Source organism: Channa argus, chromosome 14 (assembly GCF_033026475.1).
Source record: "Channa argus isolate prfri chromosome 14, Channa argus male v1.0, whole genome shotgun sequence".
NCBI classification, from domain to species: domain Eukaryota; kingdom Metazoa; phylum Chordata; class Actinopteri; order Anabantiformes; family Channidae; genus Channa; species Channa argus.
This window is the reverse complement of record NC_090210.1, coordinates 13,225,530-13,246,153: the sequence shown is the minus strand read 5'-3', so window position 1 is coordinate 13,246,153 and position 20,624 is coordinate 13,225,530. Positions and strand designations below refer to the sequence as shown.

The 20,624-nt window shown below is 37.6% G+C and overlaps 1 protein-coding gene across 6 annotated transcripts in view; it reads left to right on the top strand.

Annotated features, from left to right (window-relative positions):
- The window catches only part of astn1 (astrotactin 1), a 391,153-nt gene that overhangs the window by 74,549 nt on the left and 295,980 nt on the right, over nt 1-20,624 (top strand). For all 6 annotated transcript variants that reach the window (XM_067474376.1, XM_067474375.1, XM_067474374.1 and 3 more), the window contains exons 3-5: nt 15,644-15,894; nt 16,214-16,356; nt 20,247-20,393. In XM_067474376.1, coding sequence (XP_067330477.1) covers nt 15,644-15,894; nt 16,214-16,356; nt 20,247-20,393 — 541 coding nt within the window. The remainder of the gene's footprint in view (nt 1-15,643; nt 15,895-16,213; nt 16,357-20,246; nt 20,394-20,624) is intronic.

Below are 20,624 nucleotides of genomic sequence, written 5' to 3'. Positions count from 1 at the left end.
ACTTGCAACTTGCAAACTCTTTCAGACTGTAAGATGCCAATTTGAGGTGAACCCGATTGAACAAATGAGACAAAAACAATTAACTTATTAATTTATTTATTGCATCATTTGAGCTGCAAATTAAAGTCAGCTGTTTCAGTCAACAGAATGACAATCAGGTGTGAGTCTGAGAGGCCCTGTCTGATGACAAATCTGGGTCTTTACTATCAAAGACCGGTCTAGACAACAACAGTTTGTAGAAGTGTGTCATTGTTCGAACAAAGGAGATTGCTGAAAACCTTAGAAAAAGATATTTTGATGCTTACCAAGCTGGAAAGGGTTACTAAAAACAATTCAAACCAGTGTATTGTCATTTACATTGTGTACAAATAGAGAACGTTCAACACAATTGTTAAGCCTCCCCAGGAGTGGCCGATTCACAAAGATCATGTCAAAAGCAAAGTGTGTAACTGTCCAGAAGGTCACGCGGAACCTCAAGGTAATGTCTACAGGAGGTAGCAAAAGGCCTCTGTAGCAGCGGTTAATATCTGTGTTCTTGAAGCCACTATCAACCCAAAACAACAATGGTGTGCAGGGCAGAGCTCCTCCCTGCAAATTGTGATGTTGCAATTGCAACAATTAGTGGAGGAAATCCTAGTGGGACTGATGAATGAAACAAACTACTCTCCAAAAAGAACATTGCTGACCATAGAGTTTGTTAAAGGCCATGTGGATAAGCTAGAAGGCTGTTAAAATAATGTTTGGTGATAATTAAACGCTGCTTTCCAACATAAGAGCCTTTTCTCATGGTGGTGACAGTGTCATAATTTATAAGTAGAAAAATTTAATTCATGTTTTTGTTGCAAACACCACCACTTACAGTACTGAAAGAATAGGCTCACATACTTTTGCCACATAAATATTTAACATTAGATAATATTCCATAATAAATAAGTGCATAATGTTTTTGTTTCAGTTTTTTAATCGGGTTTCCTTTATCTAGATTTAGGACTTGCATGAATATCTGATCACATTTCAAGTCACATTATTCAGAAGTAGAGAAAATTCTGCAGGATTCAAAGATTTTCAAGGACCAATGTAGCTGGTATATAACCAAAGAGCTATTATTTAAGTGTCTAAGATATATGCTCTATTTGATCAAATTTTACCGTGGATAAATACAAGTATTGGATAATACTAAAGAACTCATATTGGGATCACTTGATTGTCAGTGGACAAGTAATTTTTGGATTGATGACAAAAGATTTTATCACATTTCTCTTATGATTGCCATCTTTCATTTTAGATATCCCACTGCAGTGAGTGCAAAGGGGCTTTATTACACAATGATGCACATAAACTGTTTAGCCAGATAATCTAATCTACTGTATGTGAAGTTTAAGCCCCAAAGCAACCGACATGTCAGCAATAATTACTCATTGCTCAGACAAACTGTGTACACTCACAGGTCAAGTACAGTGGGTCAGAATGGAACAGATAGAATTGTCTTTGTTTCTCGCTTTGTCTGCTCTTTGTTAGGTGGCCACATTTCAAGTAGAGTTGTGTGTTGACCTAAAAATCTAGCCTGGACCTGACTAGCACTGCCAAATTTGAGACCCGACCCCACCCAAGACCCAGCAAACCATGTTTTGCTTAATTTGATCCATTACTGACCATTAGTTGTGGGCTAATGGAATGCCTGCAAAGTCAGCCCGCTGGAAAACAAACATGTAACATGACTCATGTGTGCTCAGATGTTTAGCTCAGCGAATGAGGAGGAAACCTGGCCTGTGTCTGAAGCTTTAGACTTATGTACACTCTGTGTTAAATGGTAAATGGACACTTTACAATGTTGCTTCTCATTCACCCATTCACACACACTCACACACTGATGGCTGCCATGCAAGGTGCTCACCTGACTTATTGGGAGCAACTTGGGGTTCAGTCTCTTGCCCGAAGACACTTTGGCACGTAGCTGGGACTGGGTGGACAGCATCCAGTTGTTTGTACTGTTTTCTAGATCTTAGGGGCTGAAGCAAGAATTCTTCTTGCTATGTGTGTGTGTGTGTGTGTGTGTGTGTGTGTATGTATGTATGTATATATACATATATATGTATATATACATATACATATGTAAATATATAAGTATGATAATTTATTAATGAAAAAAAGAAAGACTTTGTGCAGCTCTCTGTTATTGATTTATCAAGAGTTTTAGGGCTACCAGCACAAACTGAAGGGATTGAGGTGCATGTTTATTTTAAGACATGTTTAAGAAAGTGTGACATGTAGACCACATTCCAAGCATCATCACGACCAATATAGCGACCAAAGTATGTCAAATGTCAGATTTTATCAGTGATTCAACTCATCATATTTTGGTGGACTGAAAAAATGGCCATTGAACTTCCCCAGACCCCAAGATGATGCCTTCAGATGTCTATTTGTATAAGACCATCTGTCCCAGAAAATAACTTTTACTTAAAGTAACACTAATTCATCAAGTGTGGATAATGAATTTGATGCTGATCAGTTATGAATTTACTAAGAATTATATCAGCTAACATCTGGTGCATCTATTTACAGCATACTAAAATCCACAAACCTCTTCAGCTTTGAAAAAAAATACTTCGTTTACTTTAACATTCATCTCAAGAGTTGTGATTTACAGTTCTGCTGCCATGTTTTCATCACGAACATGAAACTGACTCGAACTGGTCCCAGGTCTGCACATCCCGGCCACTCACCAGAACGTCTGATCTTCCACAGTTCATTGCCTGGCCACTGTGCCCACCAAGAGACCGTTTACACCTAATGGATGAGTTGGGACTCCAGCATTTTTAGGCTTGAGGACTAGTCAGATTTATTATGGGCCTTTTCCTAAAAGGGAATCAATATCAGTGAACCACACTGAACCTAAGGCTTGAAACCAGAAAAGTAATTTTATCCATTAGACTACTCATGCCATATTCTTACCTGATGATTGAGGTTGTCCTCTCACTTTTTTTCAAAATGCAGGACTGAAGATGATATTCAAATGAGCGTAGAGTGGATTTTTCAGCTGTTAAACTCCCGTGTTTTTAAAGTGCATTTTCAAAGTTGGAGGCTTCCTCAAACTGGGTTCAAAGCTTCTCCCTGTGTTTTCCCATCCGACAAGGTGACCACGGTGTCCTCCACTGGGTGCGGCTGTTCATCCATAATAGATGACTAACCTTGTGTGTGTCTGTACCAACACCAGGTGAGACACTGACAGTTCAAACACATGTCCTCAACTTCAGCGTGAACCCCAAAGGCACAGACAGTGACGAGGTAAATCCCAATGCCCTGGATAAATGTAGCCAGAAAGATGTGAATTTTAAGTTGTTTATTTGCTGAGAATCTTAACCTCTGGTGTATCGGTGTATTCATTGCTACACATACTTCTCTCTTTTTCTTTTTTTTTAATCAGTTGCTGTTTTGCCACAGGGTCTCAATGGATCAATCCAATCAGTACAGAAGCATTCAAACAAGTCAATTACATTATGTGAAAGGCTAATATGCTTTTCAAACTGGGGATTCAGATTTTATAATTTTTTTTACTTAGGAATAAAAATCAACTTTTTAATTGTGGCAAACTTCATAGAGAAACCTGACCTCTAACATAGGTGTCAAAGACTCACAAATATAATAGAAAAGCTTGTAATTTGGTCCATTTTCCTGCATGATACAGAATTTGGTCGATACGGCCCGGTTTGATTTTCCTCGGCTGTGTGGAAGCCCTCGAGGTACAAGTTCACCATGGATCAGTAGTGTGGAAAAAAAAAAAAAAAAGACCCTCACAGTGCAAACTCAACCCAAAAGGTGAGAAGCATTTGAGTCTGTCAGACGCAGATGGTGTCTGATGTTAACTGCACAGGAGATGCTCCTTTAGTGTAGTCTCCTTTTTCTGAAAAAGTAAATTTGACAGTAATACTGTACGTTTGAACAGTAACTGAAAAATAAATCCATTGTTTCGAGTAAGTACATAGTGTAGTGTAATTGCCGTATTACACTATGCATAGATCCTGGTACAACCAGTTATTTTCATTTGTCCAGAAAAAATGCACAATTGTTATTCTTCTATTTGTAAATAAAGGACTAAATAAATCAGTAAAAAATCTATGGCATACCATGTTAGATTGATAATATGTGTTATATTTTTATTTAACTCACTTCACACTGTTGTTTCTCTGGGGGACCAAGCTTAACGTCCCCAACCCTCATATAAATAATACACCCAATAAATTTAGTCATTTCAGATTGAGAAAGGCTTTATTTACAAAGTTCTTTTAAATCTGACGATGTCACACACATGCTTGGTTCACTGTCCTGACACACCATATGACAGTTAAAGGTGTCTGGCCTAGCTAACTGTATCCAGCTGTCATAGTAAGGGGTCCCCACTTAGGGGGGCTTTATGGCAGTGGTAGTACACTATATAGTGTCTTTATGTGAGGTATAAAGGAGCTTATACACCCCAATTCCAAAAACGTTGGGAGGATGTGTAACATAAAATAAAAACAGGATGGAATGATTTGGAATTCTCATCAACCCATATTTTAATCACAATAGAACATAAACAACACATCAGATGTTGAAACTGAGATATTTTACGTTTTCATGGAAAATATTTTTGAATTTTGAATTTGATGGCATCAACACGTCTCAGAAAGTTGGAAGAGGGCAATGTTGACCATTGTGTAGCATCCCCTCTTCTTTTAACAACTGCCTGTAAACGTCTGGCGACTGAGGAGACCAGTTGCTGGAGTTTAGGAGAGGAATGTTGTCCCATTCTTTTCGTTTTTTGATAAACCACATGTTCAGAATACATAATATAATGTCATCTTATACTAGAAAAAGCCTTTTTTAGCAAAAGTGTGAGATCACAATTACCGGTGCCCTCTGTGTTGAACCAGTACCTGTGTTTGTCACAAAACTGCATTTATCTATGACAAATATTGAACATTTAATGTGCAGTAAGACACAGACACACACACAGATACAAATTGGCAGTGTGTTTGTGAGGTGATGGCCATTGTGACACAGCTCAGCTTGATGGATTTTGGCATTCATGTGGTGACTCTCCTAAAACCCATGTTGATAGCATTGATCATATAAACCTTAAATCAATGTGGCCTCGACCACTTGTAAAGCAGTAGCCTCGGCTCAATCCCGGCCTCCAGAGCTGCTTTCTGAGCATCACAGCATGGCGTGTTTTTAAAAAGGCGACTGAGCGAGGCAAACCAATCCCTGGCTTCCCTATGGGCTATGAGGAAGGCACACAGCCCAAACGCCTGGCCTGTTTGTAGTGCTGCTGAATGCCTGATACAGACAGCAAAGCACCATTGGTTGGTTTTGACAAATAAAAAAACAAAACAAAATGAAAACTGATGTTTCTGTTTAAAAAAAACAACACCTTTTCTTTCATTCCTTTTAGTTTTAGTTTTAGTATTTTTAGGAAAATAAAGCCACAATAACAGTTGTTTGAAGCCCTGAGGTTTTGCGTTATGATGAAAAACACATTCTTCAATCTTTTAATTAATTTATTTTTTTGGTATTTTTGTGACACTGCTTTACATCAATTTGGCTTTTCCAACTTTATCCGCAACTATTTTATATCTCATATAGCAGAGAGAGTAAAAGTGTATCACACAAGAAAAAAAAACACACAAAAAATTTATCATAGAACATAAAAGTCATAAAAGTCCCCAAATTAAACGAGAAAAACATTAAAGGTACAGCATAGTATCTGTAAAAAACATCCCCATCAGAAAAAGGATGCAGTATCATATTATCTAATTTGCAGCATTACAACAGAACCAAGGTACTTTTGTGGTTTATTATATGATGTAAAGATTGCAAGGGATGTTTTATTCCTACCCTGTCACCTGTATCTTTCATCAAAACTGCATATTCAATCAAATTTCTGTATATGGTTATATTTTGAGTATAGTAATCCTAGTCTGTATGGGGCACTCACAGTTGAACGTTTTCAACTGGATGTGTGTAAGGCACATAATGCAGAGAAACTCAAGCTGACTCTAAGCAACAAAGCACTTTAGTTAAGGTTGGACAATGACTGATATCGTTTAAAAAAAAAAAAAAAAAGACTTTCTACAATTGTAAAATGTTCTACAACAGAAGATATTTTGGAGCATATTTCTACTAAAAAAAATTTGTACAAGTACAGCACAGTGCCTATAAATAATATTTTTTTATTAATGACATAGTCGCAAATACTCCAAGGTATAATTTTTATTGGTATGTTACAGTCTTAATGAGTTTATAAGATGCTATTTGTATTTAAATAAGCAACATTTCTTCATTATGTTTAAGAGAAAATGGCACTTTTAATCCTTACATAAATCTCTGTGATTTCAACAGTCCTGGGCTTTTGTCTCCGGATTTTGCGTTTTATGATGCGCCAAATGTTCAGCACCTGGACTCTCCTGTGAAGCCATGCTGTTGTGATGGATGCAGAATGTGGTTAAACATTGTCTTGCTGAAATATGCAAGACCTTCCCTGACAGAGACGTCTGAATTGGAGGGCATGTTGCTCTAAAACCTCTGTGTACTTTTCAGCATTGATGGTGCCTTTCCAGGTGTGTATGCTGCCCACACCATAGGCACTAATGCAGCCCCATACTATCAGAGATGTAGGCTTTTGAACTGTCTGCTGAGAAAAAGCTGGATGGTCCCTCTTCTCTTTCGTCTGCAGGACAGGGCATCCATGGTTCCCAAAAAGAATTTAAAATTTAGAGTCAGCTTGTGTTTTACTTTAACTGTGAGTGGAAAAGAGTGGATGTCACCTGCATTTTTTTGTAATTACTTAATTTCAGTTCAGTAAACTGGATTATGTTTTATCAAACTAAGCAGGGATTTTAACATTTGTAGTTCAAAGAAAATAAAAGGCCTGATAAGCCCAGCACTAAACAGCCAACCAGCTGAGTTCAGGTGTTGACCAAAATAGAGCTAAAAGGAAAGTGAATATAAAACATACATCTTTAAGCCATCCTTAGACTTTTGCACTTTTGCCTTAACTAAATAACCAGACTGCGTTGTGTTCTTCTCTGTGGAGATCCCAAGCAGCCTATATTTCTTCACGTGAATGAGTATTTTGAACTTGGGAGCTCCTGTTTCTTTTCTTGCCTTAGATGCAGTATTAAAGCTTTCTCTTTGCTTCATCTGTCTACACATGCTTTCTAAAGTAATATAGCACAAATTAGACCGACACAGTCCACTGTAAAATAACAAAAGTTGTCTTAAAGTTCGGAGCAGTGTCGGATAACTAGAAGGTCACAGGGCCAATCTACCAGACCGTGAAGTCTGTGATGCATGGTGTTATTTTCCAGTTTCCTTCTGCTCCTGTGTCTGTTTTGTGCTTCAAGCTGTGTCTCAGCGAGCAGACAAGAAAAGTCAGTCAAACTCAATATGGCGTCACAATCAAATATTTTCCGCTTTCTTGGGATTTTTGCAAGGGCCAGTGCCTTATAAAGCAGATGGCATGCTTTTAATAAATCCTTATTGCTGTAGGGGCTTTATAGGAGGGTTTATTTATGAAGAGGACAGTACACCAGCTATATATATATGTATATATATAAGTATTTATATACACATATATATATAAAGTCCCTATAATGACAATTGTACTTGATACAAGGAACAGAAAAAAAATAATAAAATAAAACCGTGGCAGATAAAGATATAGCGCAGTTAAAAAATAAAATAAAATTAATAATAATTTAGATTTCCTGTCTTTTTGTGTGTATCTTACAGTATAATCACTGGTGGGGGGGGTCTTCATATGTATGTATGCTCATATTTAGCTGTATCATAGTTCCCCTCAGTCTTTCTGATTGGACTGCTTAAGCAAATGGAAATACTGCCATCTGCATGTTCACTCCAACCTTGTCAGGGGAGTTGATGGGTGCTTGGTCTTTCAGCTGTCACAGGTGGGATCGGCACATGTGCTACCAAACAGAGCAAATGGACTTAATTACTTAATTCAATCTTAGCTATAAAGACGAACGATTTTTAGAGTTGCCAACCTCAGCTGCCATCAGCCAGAGAATGTGCATTTACCAGTGAACGGAACAGACCTTCAAGTATGTAAATAGAAACTTACTAGTTGCTCTGTTGCTGCTATTGAAGTAGGTATCTTAAATTAGCTAACTACTGCAGATCAACTAACTAGCTAGGTAAAGATATACATGCGGTTATTGTATGCAAACATGGGGAATTATGACTCTGCTAGTCATAATAGCAATTTCAACTACACAACATGAACGTAGCAGCTGACCTATTGACCTGACGTGCTCCTTCGGGATTCTCTGGTTTCTGACTTAGTTGCCCTGGACCTGACACAACAAACATGGTGTTCTTATGCTGGAATTCTGTTCTACTTTCCTGGAGCATTTGCTTTAATGAATTCATAAAAATTACCTTTATTGAGATGAAAGGGGCCTGGATCTTTTGTGACTTTCTGGATGAGTTGTCACTATACTCTTGAAATATTTTTGGAAGTTTAGGGGGCGATTGCTTTTTCACATTGGTGACTCAGGTATTGGATAACCTTTTTTCCTCAATAATACACTCATGATTTAAAACTTCTATTTAGTGTTTGCTCGGGTTGCCTTTGTTTAGGGGTCGAATTTTATTTCGACAGTGGAAACATGTACGGTGCATGTTTCCACTATCAGGTTTCTTCCTTAATATAGGTAATTTGGTGATACAGTGGCCTTTTCAATATTATAAACACAAAAGACAAATCTTATAAATAAAAATATACCATAAATATAATATATACTGTGCGATGATGCAAGACAATAATTTAGGGATTAAAACTTGCTGAAGTTAGAAATGGCAGTAGCATAATTAGCACATCTAAGTGCTATAAAATGATGCTATAAAAGTAAATGCAAGCCAGAGTTTCTCCAAAACTGTGATTTTCCGTATAGAAAAAGATAGAAAAGTAGAAGTGTATAAAATTGTTCTTTTCCAGTAAGTCCAAATATATTTAAAGGATGATTAATTGCTGTATTTATATGATATTCTGTTCCTCTGGAAAATGCATTATGTATTATCTGAAACTTTGGGCTCAAAAATCATCACAGTTCCATGAACTAATAGTAATAGAATGTCATAAGGTTTTATGCAGAACACCTATTATTTCCATTGCACTCTGTTGTACATTTCTAATTTCCAGAGTATTTGCAGAACCATGGTGAATTTCCGCCTCTCATTCACTGCCACCAAATGAATTAGTCACACCTGAATAATTGTAAAAATGAATTCTGGATTTCTACAGATAAAACATTGGAAACAATAGTTGCTTGAAACAGACAATATTTGTCTCAAGGGAGGTGAATATGAATATGTAGACATCCATATGGAGTCACAAGCTGTAGTAAATGTAGAGTATGAGGGGAGCATTCATTTAATAGAAATAATAGATAACCTCCATTTTTAAAAAACTTTTCTTAATTTGTCTTCTTTGCTAGCTCCTTGTTCTCTACTTTGATCACATCTTTTTGGTCCTCATAGTATTTTCCAAGCATGCTAAACTAGATTTACATTTAAGGTGGGACAAATGATTTTCTTTTACAATCCTAAAACTATTTTAACAACAAAGAGTAAATGTTTACGTGACAAATATTGCTTGAGATTCACATTATTAGCCTCTCAGGACACACACCCAAACATGGATTTGTGTAAAATAAGCTTTCTCCTTGCTATATAAGTGTATGAACACAGTCAATTTCCATCATTATTGTATTATGCGATTAGATCCAATCTGTGGCACTCTGGCTATGATAAAGTTTTATTATATTCAAAGCAAGGAACTTCCTCTTGCTATCATCTTGTAGCTGCCAGACAGTCTAGATCTTTCTGCCTTCCTGTGTCTTAATGCCTCACATCCTCAGCTCTAATAACATGACTGCTCTGTCAGATTGAGAAAGGCCATGTCTTCTCTCCTCCATTCAGGACTTACATGACAGGAGTGTAAGTCATAACGAGCACTGGTGCCATTATAACATCATCCTCATCCGTTAGTAAGTGGATTATGGGGCTAGAGCGCTGGCATGCTTTGATGTGTGGTTTGGATTTATTGGCTCTATAAGAGGACACAGTCCACTTAGTCCTCACTTTGATTCCAAGTAATGCCTGGCATTAAACAGCTTTTTTCCATATCATCTATATTAGCCCCCTCTATGCATGGGCGCTAATGCAGGTTGATGGGTTTCAATTGCATTTGTCACTGAGGTAGATTTGATAGGGATTCATTTGAAGTATTTGACTTTTGACATCTTATGTTAGTTCACTGAGGGAGAAATAAAACAATGATGGTACTTAACATTAAATAAATAAACAAATGCAATAGTTAACCAATTAAAAAAAAAGTTATATTCTTTGTTTACTATATTTAAAAATATGATCACTTCAGGAAGAAACATATATTAAAATGTGATGTGTTTAGTTATTATTAAAATGCTTCATTATTAACAAAAGAAAATATTTGCGTAGCAAAGACAGTCACATACAGTTACATGTAGCTTTGCAAAGTGTGTATGTGTGACTGTGAAGTTACCTTGTACTTCAGGGTCCTGGATTACAAGACAGACATCCCATCGTACTTCTCCCTCTACCTCTCTGTTTTATGTATTCATGTGTATTGGTGGTTGAGGTGTCCACATTCATTTTAGCAATGAGGGCTGTAGCTCAGTTGGTAAGGCAGTTGTCCACGGACCACAGGGTCAGTTCGATATATGTCGAAGTGTCTCTGGGTAAGACACTTAACCCCTGAACCACTGAACAGCCCCAGCTGTGCAGTGCCTGTCCAAGCCCGGTAGAAATTGGGGAGGGTTACATCAGGAAGGGCATCCAGCGTAAATAAACTGTGCATGCGGACAATGATCCGCTGTGGCGACCCTGAACTCACGGCATAAGCCGAAAGGACGAAAAAAATAAGGGGGAGTAGGGAAAAGCAGTAGGGCTATGTAGGCCTTCTAATCAATTGGAGGCAAACTCAAACCCAAGTATGAATCTCACTCTTTTACTGGCCTGTAAAAATGTGGCTAACAACAGGATCTGTTTAGGATCTGAGTGTATGACGTATGTGCATCAGCCTAAACCAAAACCAGAACAAAAAACACTATCAGTTCACCCAGCATCAATAGACTAACTCGCTGATTAATATTAACTCATGTTGATTATTATTATTGTGTATGACAGGTCTGTATTTTTATGTTCACATCTCCACATCACGTTTTATCCCTACGTTATACAGTATGCCACAAAACAGTGCAGGTGGGCAGGGTAAGAAAATCTATTATTGTAGTGTGCTGTGATGAAAAGTAAAATTCCTGTTGTGTGTATTGGAAATGTGGACAGTGTTACAAAGGTATTCCAGTGTTTTATCCTGGGGGAGTCCAACAACCAAGACAGCTCGTATAGTTCTAATTAAGGTTCAAGAAATCCTGTTTCATAGGAAGATACTTCAACAACCATGTAACTAATTCTGCTTTGAGTTGCAACTTAAAAACGAAGTGTAGAGATAATTATATGAATTTGGCTAAAGTCACTGAGCTAAAGTGTTTGTAGTTCATTTATCTTAATGCATTAGATACATGCATACTCCAACTAGATCGTAACTTTGCCTGGTTGCCTTATGTTGGCATACACCAAACTGTGATTTAATTTGATACACCCAAGCAAAAAATTGTTTGTGGGCCCCAAAACCAAAATGAAAGACGCTAGAATGTTTCTAACCTTTTTCATTATATCAATAGTCAGATAGATTAATACAAAAATACTGACCAACGCAGATTTATGTAATAAGTATTCATCCATCAATTGTTTGTAACAGAGTTGCAGGGAGCATTAAAATGTATCATTAACCGTAATATGTATTCAATGTATGTATTCAGCTTAGCTTCATTTTGGTTTATTGGATCTAACAAAATGATTTAAGAACATAAATGCATATGCTGATTTCTCCTGTCATAATATGTCTCTTTTGGTAAGGGCAGAATATACTATTATATTTAGTGTACACACTGTTATGTGATCGCGAATAGGCGACATCATCATTGACTTTCTCAGCGCTGAAAATTCAATCACTACAAACTAAATTACTCGAGTCTCCTTTTTGACCACTGTGCATGCAGATTACCTGCATAAGTGGCCCATATCATAGTGTCATTTGTTAATGCCCTTGACTATGCAAATTTAGCAAACAACTTATGCAAATAGACCTCTACTTTGCAAATTTAAATTATTATGAGTATCTGAAACCCCCATTTTTATTCGGTCTCAGAACTCCTAATGTGTTTGAAAAGGGATTTATGTAAAGTACTGATTAAATTTTTCATTTAATCATTTATGCTTATCTTTCTGAAACTCTTGCTTGTTTGCCTGAACTGAGACAGTTTAATTGTAATTGTGTCTTTCATTCTTTTTAAATTATTATTCACTCAACCTTTCTCATTGTACTGTTGTTTTGGCCAAAATTAGTAACCCATCACTGGACTACTAATTTAGTGTAAACAGTTATATTCTAATGAAAAGGGTTGGATGGGGAAAAAAGATTCGCATATTGATTCATGTCTATGATTTTGAATAATTCAAATATCGTAAAAATAAATTTTTGTAATTATATTGATGGGAGGACAAAAGAGGAACACAATTGCTTGGGCACAGTGCAACATGGACAACTAACAGCGTGAACAAACCTACCTTGCCTCGTAGTTTAATATTAGGAAAGCTGATTACAACTCCAGCTCTCAGTGCTTCAGCCAATTTTGTTCTAATGGCCACTTGCAGTATTGCAACTAATCAGCATTCCAAGAAAAATCAATACATGGAATTCCTAATTTTAAATACATTTTTTTAAATGGTCTGCAGTGCCAAATAGCTGCCGTCTCTAGTTTTGCTGTCGTCTTGACATTGTTTCAAATTGCATGAAGTATTTGATCCAGATGTTTAGTTCTCAGCTTAGTATAGCATCAAATTCATTTAGAGGAGGCAGTGAATTACTGTACAGTAAAGCCAACGGTATTTCATGAAGACGTGTTACCTCAATATCCTGTCACGTTCACTAACCTCACAAATGCAAATACTGGGATTAGATGAAGAAAGTGCATGAAATCCAAGTGGCTGTGAGTCTGCTCTCATTGCTTTTATTCATGGAAAAGACGTGGTTTGATATTCTAACTGACACTTGCTGTCTCTCCTGTGTTTCCAAAGACTGTGTGCTTTTGACTTGCCTAGACTTTGATCCACATCCTCCTTCTTGGCAAGATTCTCTGGCTATGTTCGCGCCTCTTGTGCTCTCTTTGACCCACTGTCTCTATTTCGCTCCACTTTCTATCTGATTCTGTCTTATTCTCCCCGGTAACCTGTCCTTAGGCAGGCTCAGCGCCCTTCATCTGTCCATCTAGTGCCCACGTTCAGTCATCTGCGCCCCTAGATATGAGTGTGGTTGCTGCTGTGTCCCTCAACTATACAAACTGCCTCAGAAATCATTAAAGTCAGTAAAAATAAGTAAAATGAAAGTGGTCATATGAACTGAGTAAGTCGTTTGGTATCACTGCATCTTGGAATAAATACGAGCTGATTTTCAAAATAGCAGTGATTGTGTATTTCATTATGTGACCAGGGCCCCATTCTTTGTATTTACTGTAGCTTCATGGAGGTTCTTATCCTGGATTCGGTTATCCAGTTATGTCAGCTCTTCAAAGCCACATGAGAATTGGATTAGAAAAGCTGGTTCTTATATTGCTCTTGTGCAGTCTTCCAATTTGCTATGTTCTAATGACGAAATAGAGAGAGAGGGAAAAAAGAGAGTGTGAGAGAGGTAGAGACAGGGTAGAGTGAAAGTGTATTTTTCACCCTGGCAAAATGGCTAAGAGTTTAATGATGGTGCAAAAATCCAAATTAAATATGAATCCTTACTGGTTCCACATTTGCAAGTACACTAATCTGACCTGTATAATCTCAGCATAAACTCAGAACTAGTTTAATTCATGACTAGAACCTTGTAAAAGGTGCAAGTAAAATTAAATGAAATTACCCAAAGTGATGCTTGCGTGTTACTCTTGGCCGTATGCTGACATTAATTGTGACTTTATTGCAAAGAAATTAATTTAGGTTGTTGTTACGTTACTCTGTCAGATGTCTGTCAGATTGCTGAATCTCAAAACACCCTTTGTCATTAACACAAATCTCTTTTTTATTAAAAATGACAGAATGTGGATGGACTTACTGGTTCAGCACTAGTTAAATCTGACATTTATTTTATTTATTTATTTTTTAATAATTCTAAGTAAATCTGTAAATAAACCTGTCCTGAGTAGGTGTGAGATTGTGGATCTGTTGCCGGTACAACAAGCTCACGACATTGCAAGAACATACAGATCTGGGTTTATGTCAAATCCTTTACAATATTACAACTAACCTCTTAAAACATGTATGAAGAACAGGGCCCAGAACTGCGCTTTGTGGCTTTTTTTCTGATTTATAAACACTGCAAATATTTGTTACTGTTAATACAGCTGCTGAAAATGCTGATAGCGTATACATGAGATGTGACTGCATCTGAGCCAGCAAACAGAAACTGACTGTGTACAATGAAAGCTACTTTAGCCTGTGGTTTTATGGACAGGATTTAAAGTCGGGGGTCATATATATCTGTCATTATCGAATTTTGCTCCTATGCATCAAGTCTTGTCATCACTGCAAGATTGTCAGGAAGCCAGCAGAGCCCAGAAAATTACTAAGTCAGAATACAGCTCAGCACACCTATGACACACACACACACACACACACGCACACACACACACACACACACGAATAACATCACAACTTGTCATTTTGCTACTTTGTTTGGATTCTGTTTTTGGATGGAATAAACTAGCATATGTGCTAAGCTAACCAGCTGCTCACTGCATTTACCTGCAGTATTGATTATAGAGACATGGTGGTGAAGCTCTCATATTACTTGTTTAAAAGTAAATTGGTCTAAGTGCAGTGGGCCTACTGTAGTTTGTGTAAAGTTAAGACATTATGAACATGTTCTCAAGGCTTAGATCTGGATTCAAGTCATTCATAATGTACTTGCACCTTATATTACAATGCTTTGGTGTTGACTTTGCCTCCATTATATGTGAGAATTTGTTCTATGCTGTTTTCTATATAAATAGCTAATTGGTGTATGTTCTCAGCACAATTCACTAAAATAATCACAATAGCTCTTGCTGTATGTGTGGTTAACAAGCATCGTGGTTGACTTCATTAAAATAAAGCCTCACAGAGGAGTTGGTCAGCGCTGCTGGCCTTTGCACACCTTTTATAGGAGCTCAAATTGCCCAAAATCGGTCAAGAACCATGTTTTTAACTTTCCTGCACTTTGTTTTAGGGTAAAATGGTTGCACAGTAGTCTGGGAGCTGCTGTCATTTAGAAACACAGTAGGTTTAATCCACTAAACTGCATCTGCCACCTTTTTCAAATTGTACTGTTAACATCACAACTTTGACTTTGATCCGTATTTTATTTGGCAATGTACTCTGACTCTGTTATTACCTTTGACCCCCCCAATGTGCTTCCTTTTCTATGTATTGGCTCTAAATTGCGCCCTTCTCCCCTCAGGGTGGAATGATTGCCCTTCTGCTTTCCATCCTGTGCCTGGTCCTGATCCTCTACACCCGCAGGCGCTGGTGTAAACGCCGTCGCATCCCTCAGCCCCAGAAGAGCGCCAGTGCTGAGGCAGCTAATGAGATCCACTACATCCCTTCAGTGCTGATGGGAGGCCAGGCCCGGGAGAGCTTGAGGAACTCTCGGGGTCAAGGGCCGAACTCCAGCGGCACCCTCAGTATCCGGGAAACACCAATTCTGGATGGGTACAATCAGGGTTTGGGTAATGGGGAATGGCTACAATCTGGTTTGGGTTAAGCGGATATAAAAAATAAGATTGTTTTTGTATATTATATTGGTATTTTATAAAATTTTTGCACTAGTCAGTAAGAGTAAGAGAATAGTTACCGAGTAAAAGTAATATACTAGCAGTAAAAAGCAGGACTCTGACTCTGACTATTAGGGATGTAAGCCTTCACAGTACATTTAGTCGGACACTGTCGCACATTATACAATTGTGATAATTATTTAAAGGTAGATAAGACACGATACTGGCATGCTAATTAATACCTATCTCATTCCCAGATACGAATATGACATTACCGACCTACGTCACCATCTGCAGCGGGAGTGTATGAATGGTGGTGAGGAATTTGCCAGCCAAGTTACCCGTACCCTGGATTCACTCCAGGGTTGTAATGACAAGAATAATATGGACCTCACATCGGGTAAGTTGACTGATGCACAGACAGGTGATGAATACAGAGAATTGCCAATGAATAAGAAAATCTGCCAATATTTTTGTAGTTAACAATGAATCATACAGACTAGATTAATTAGGTCTTTTGCAATGTAGAGAACTTTTCTTTGCTAAACTTCTGCATTACCATCTGTGTATTAAACATTTACGGTATGGCACATTCCGACCATTTTATAGCCTAATTTTAACAATATGCAGATGTATTCAGCAAAAACTGGCACAAAAAATCCAGCTTATACTAATTGCTTTTTTTTGTAAAGTTGCTCTGTCGCAAGGTCTCCATCCAAATGTAGTCCAAACATTACCTGAATTTTGAGAAAATCTGTTAAAGAAAAAGCAAATTCATGGACTACTGCTAGGTGTTCTGTCGAGAGCTGTTTTATCAAGGTAAACAGCCGGTGGTGCTAATTTTCCAAGGTGGTGCTAACTATTGCAGAAGAAAGTGAGGGATAAGATAATTTAAGTAACAAGCATCAGTGAAAGCTCAAAAGATGAACTATGACATAGTGATGATTATGTAAATATGTTGTTTGATGTATAGCATGATATGTGTAGGTTTTTATATGTGATTATATAATTAAACCTTTAATCAATTAATTTTCAAAGACTTTTGAAAGACTAACTGGGCTGTGTGGGTGGCACATTCGGCTATCTCACATATTCTATTATATCTTCTGCTCTTCAATCATAGAAAAAATGACACAACACAACAGCATGCCGAAAAGGTTACATTTGGCATTACTGTGAAGGATGAGGTGATGTAAGGATAGAAGAAACATGATTTTCCAAGCAGGAAACAGTGTAATTACATTAACACAGTAGCAATAATTGAAATTATCAGTGTGAAACTAAAGAAAACTAATTGGATTTTTAATTAAATACCCTAGCCTGTGCTACTTTCTCATATAGATGAAATGTAATCATCCCAGTGAATGTAGACCCAGTGATAGAGGATTTAACTTTTTTAGAAACAGTAAGGCTAAAGGGGCTTTGTCCCTGTCAGCTGTTTATTTTATGAAAGAGATCAAAAATACAAAGAAGGCACCTCTGTTTTTTCACAATGCAGGAAACACATTGGACATAAATATCAAACCTGCAGGTATCCTTTCAAAGAGTTTACTCCTCACACTTGAAATAATCAAAAGGCCATGCCTGCCAAGAATTTGTTTTGGAGAACATCTTTTTCATAATCAGTGGATGTTGGAGTTGAGCACCACTCTCAGGAGAGTTGTTGTGTGAAGTGGAGTTGTTTTGAAACTGGTATTCCCTCTGAATTTCAATTTGCAGCAGATTCAATGCTCTGATTCATAAGGGGATCAGTTATGGTCACAGTGCTTTTCACGTGGTGTTCTTATTCAATCCAAACAGCCCTGTCACAGAGTTGAGCTCAGTGATTTGTACATTGTGCATTTAAGATCATTATTGTGATGAAGTAGAGAAATAGAAAATGCAAATAGCAGGCCATGCATAGAATATTGAGCTATATAGATAAAAGCAGAGATCACAAAATAGGTAGACGCACCCCAATCTTGCTGCTGGAGATACATTGTGGACACACTGCCAGCCCTCCACTCCCAATACATATTACTTATATATCTTATTTTTGATTTGTATATTTTAAGTTACACATTTAACACCCCCTTTTCTTTTTCTTTTCCCATTTCTCTCTGTGCCCCGCCAACAGAATAGTGGTATAAACACACCTATTAAAGAACACACACACACACACACACACACACACACACACACACACACACACACACACACACACCACATATTTGTACAAAATCTACTGGTATGTCCATCTCCTGTTAAGTAGATGCTACATTTTGAATTTGTATTTAGACTTAGAATAAAAGATTTCTATGAATACTTTGATACTCTGTGTGTGTGCATGTGTATGAGAGAGAGTGCGTGCGTGCCTGCATGTACATTTATTCAGCCTTTTGCTGCTATAGCATAACGTTTTATAATTTAGGGTTAATAAGTAACATGTAAAAAGACCATTTTAACCCAACACCCTCCCACCAAGAAAAGTCTGCATTAATATTGCTCAGGTATAATTTTTGCCATGTCTTTTGCCATATATAGACAACACAACAGTGCCCTTGGAGCCCAGGAGCTTCCTCAGCAAAACCGATTGCTTAATTTCGACGTAAAGGGGAAAGCTGGTTTCTGAAAAGGGGGCAGTGCATCAAGGAAACAAGTTTCTTGGAGAGAAGGAGAATTTTGATGCCATGTAATATACGTAACCAGATTTCTAATCAGCTTTCTCCAACTACAGTGTGCATAACAAAAGGCTACACTTCTCACTGCAGTTATTTCTCTGTTTATTCAGACAGTTTCCACTGTGGATCAGCTGTGGATCTGTAGAGAGAGCAGAGAGCAGGTGGAGGAAAAAGGACATCAGAGGGACAGCTCATGTTAGATGTTTCAGAGATAAAGTCCGAGAGGCCAGATTGAGGTGGTTTGGACATGTTCAGAAGAGAGACTGTGAATATATCGGTAGAAAGATGCTGAGGTTGGAGCTGCCAGTGAGGAGGTCTAGAGGACGACCAAAGAGGAGATTTATGGATGTAGTGAGAGAGGACATGAAGTTAGATGGTCAGAGAGAAGAGGATGCAGAGGACAGGGTTAGATGGAGGCAGATGATTCGCTGTGGGGACCCCTGAAAGGGAACAGCCGAAAAGAAATGAAGAAGAATTTGTTATGTTTAATTAATTATTAGGGCTACTTATTTTAGTTTGAAAGTCTTCTACCTAATATCACAAGAGATCAGGAAAGGGAATAAATTAATAATGTCTTTATATTTAAAAACTATAACATAAAATAGTTTTACTCTATTAGCCTCTTCCATGAGAAACTGCTTCAATTAATCTGCAGGCCCCTGTCATATTTTATCCACTCAGAAAAACTAACTGTGGATGTTGTTTGCATTACATGTGTTGAAACTATGAAATAATTTAACTGGATTGGATTCATAGTATATATTGTGACTTCAAAGTTATCAAATACAGCTAATTTAAACCAACATCACTCGTTTAAAAAACACTGAAGGCCTTGAACCAAGTTAAGAGTGTCCCAACACGCTTTCCTGATCTTTAGTCATATATGCACATTGCAAACGCGTAGGTGACATTGTTAAAAGCTGCTCCACATGTGCTTTGCAACACATAACAGAATCACGTTGACTCCTTTGCCATCCACTTATTAATCAGGAGAACAGCAATGTTCTTCGCTTCCTAAATGCATGAAAATGTTTATGTAATTTAAAAAGCAAAAGCATGCTTTTGTTTTTTAAATTACATAATTATTAGTTTGTAATTTTTCTGCACACATTTTAGCTAATTTAGGTTAGTTCCATTTTTTTGTTTACTTTCCTGGGAACATTATAGATGGGATTTGCCAAAAATGGAATGTCTGTCAAATTACTCACATGTTCTGAATGAAACTCTTTATTAAAAGTCAGATTAAGTGACTTCTGGAGAATCTGGAGGGAAAAATGCAAACACAAGCCTGTTTAATGTGTTTTTTCCCTTTTGCTTTTGAACTTTGTGTTGCAATTTACCAAAACACATGAGTTCATTCTCTGAGATTTAAATGCTCCCTGTAAATTCCCTAATGAGTTTTAATTTCATTCCAGCCTATTCCACTCTTTACTTTGGCCTGTTTGGCTTCTCCCCCACTGAGTGTGGTTTCTTAGCATTAGTTTTCATGTTGCACACTACATTGATTTTAAAACCACTGAGCCAAAAACAACGCTTCCTTTCTCTACACAAATGGCTGCATTCTGATTTAAGAGAGAAATCTTTCCCTTTTTGGCTTACTTGTTTGTACTTTTATTCCACTTCTCTACAGTAAGTGACAACACAAAGCTGGCCCTAATGAACAAATGCAAGGACAACATCATCGCTACAAGTCCCATCGACAGCAACCACCAAAACACTCTGCTTCCACACAACACCTCCACCAGCCAACGCAAACGTCTCTCCAGCAACACCCGTGGTAAGTAATTGTCTTCCATAGATTTACCCTTTGACAGAGAGTAGCGGAAAATGGATCCCATTTAACATCATCACCCTATGAGTCTATCTAGTACCAGCAGCAATAAGCACTGCATTGTATATAGTTACACTGATGTACTGTGTTTTTACATCCAGAAACTGTGGGGCTGTCATGTTATAAGTGGGTTTATCGGGCGGCCAGAACTCCACATGCTGGATGTAGATAGTAGAT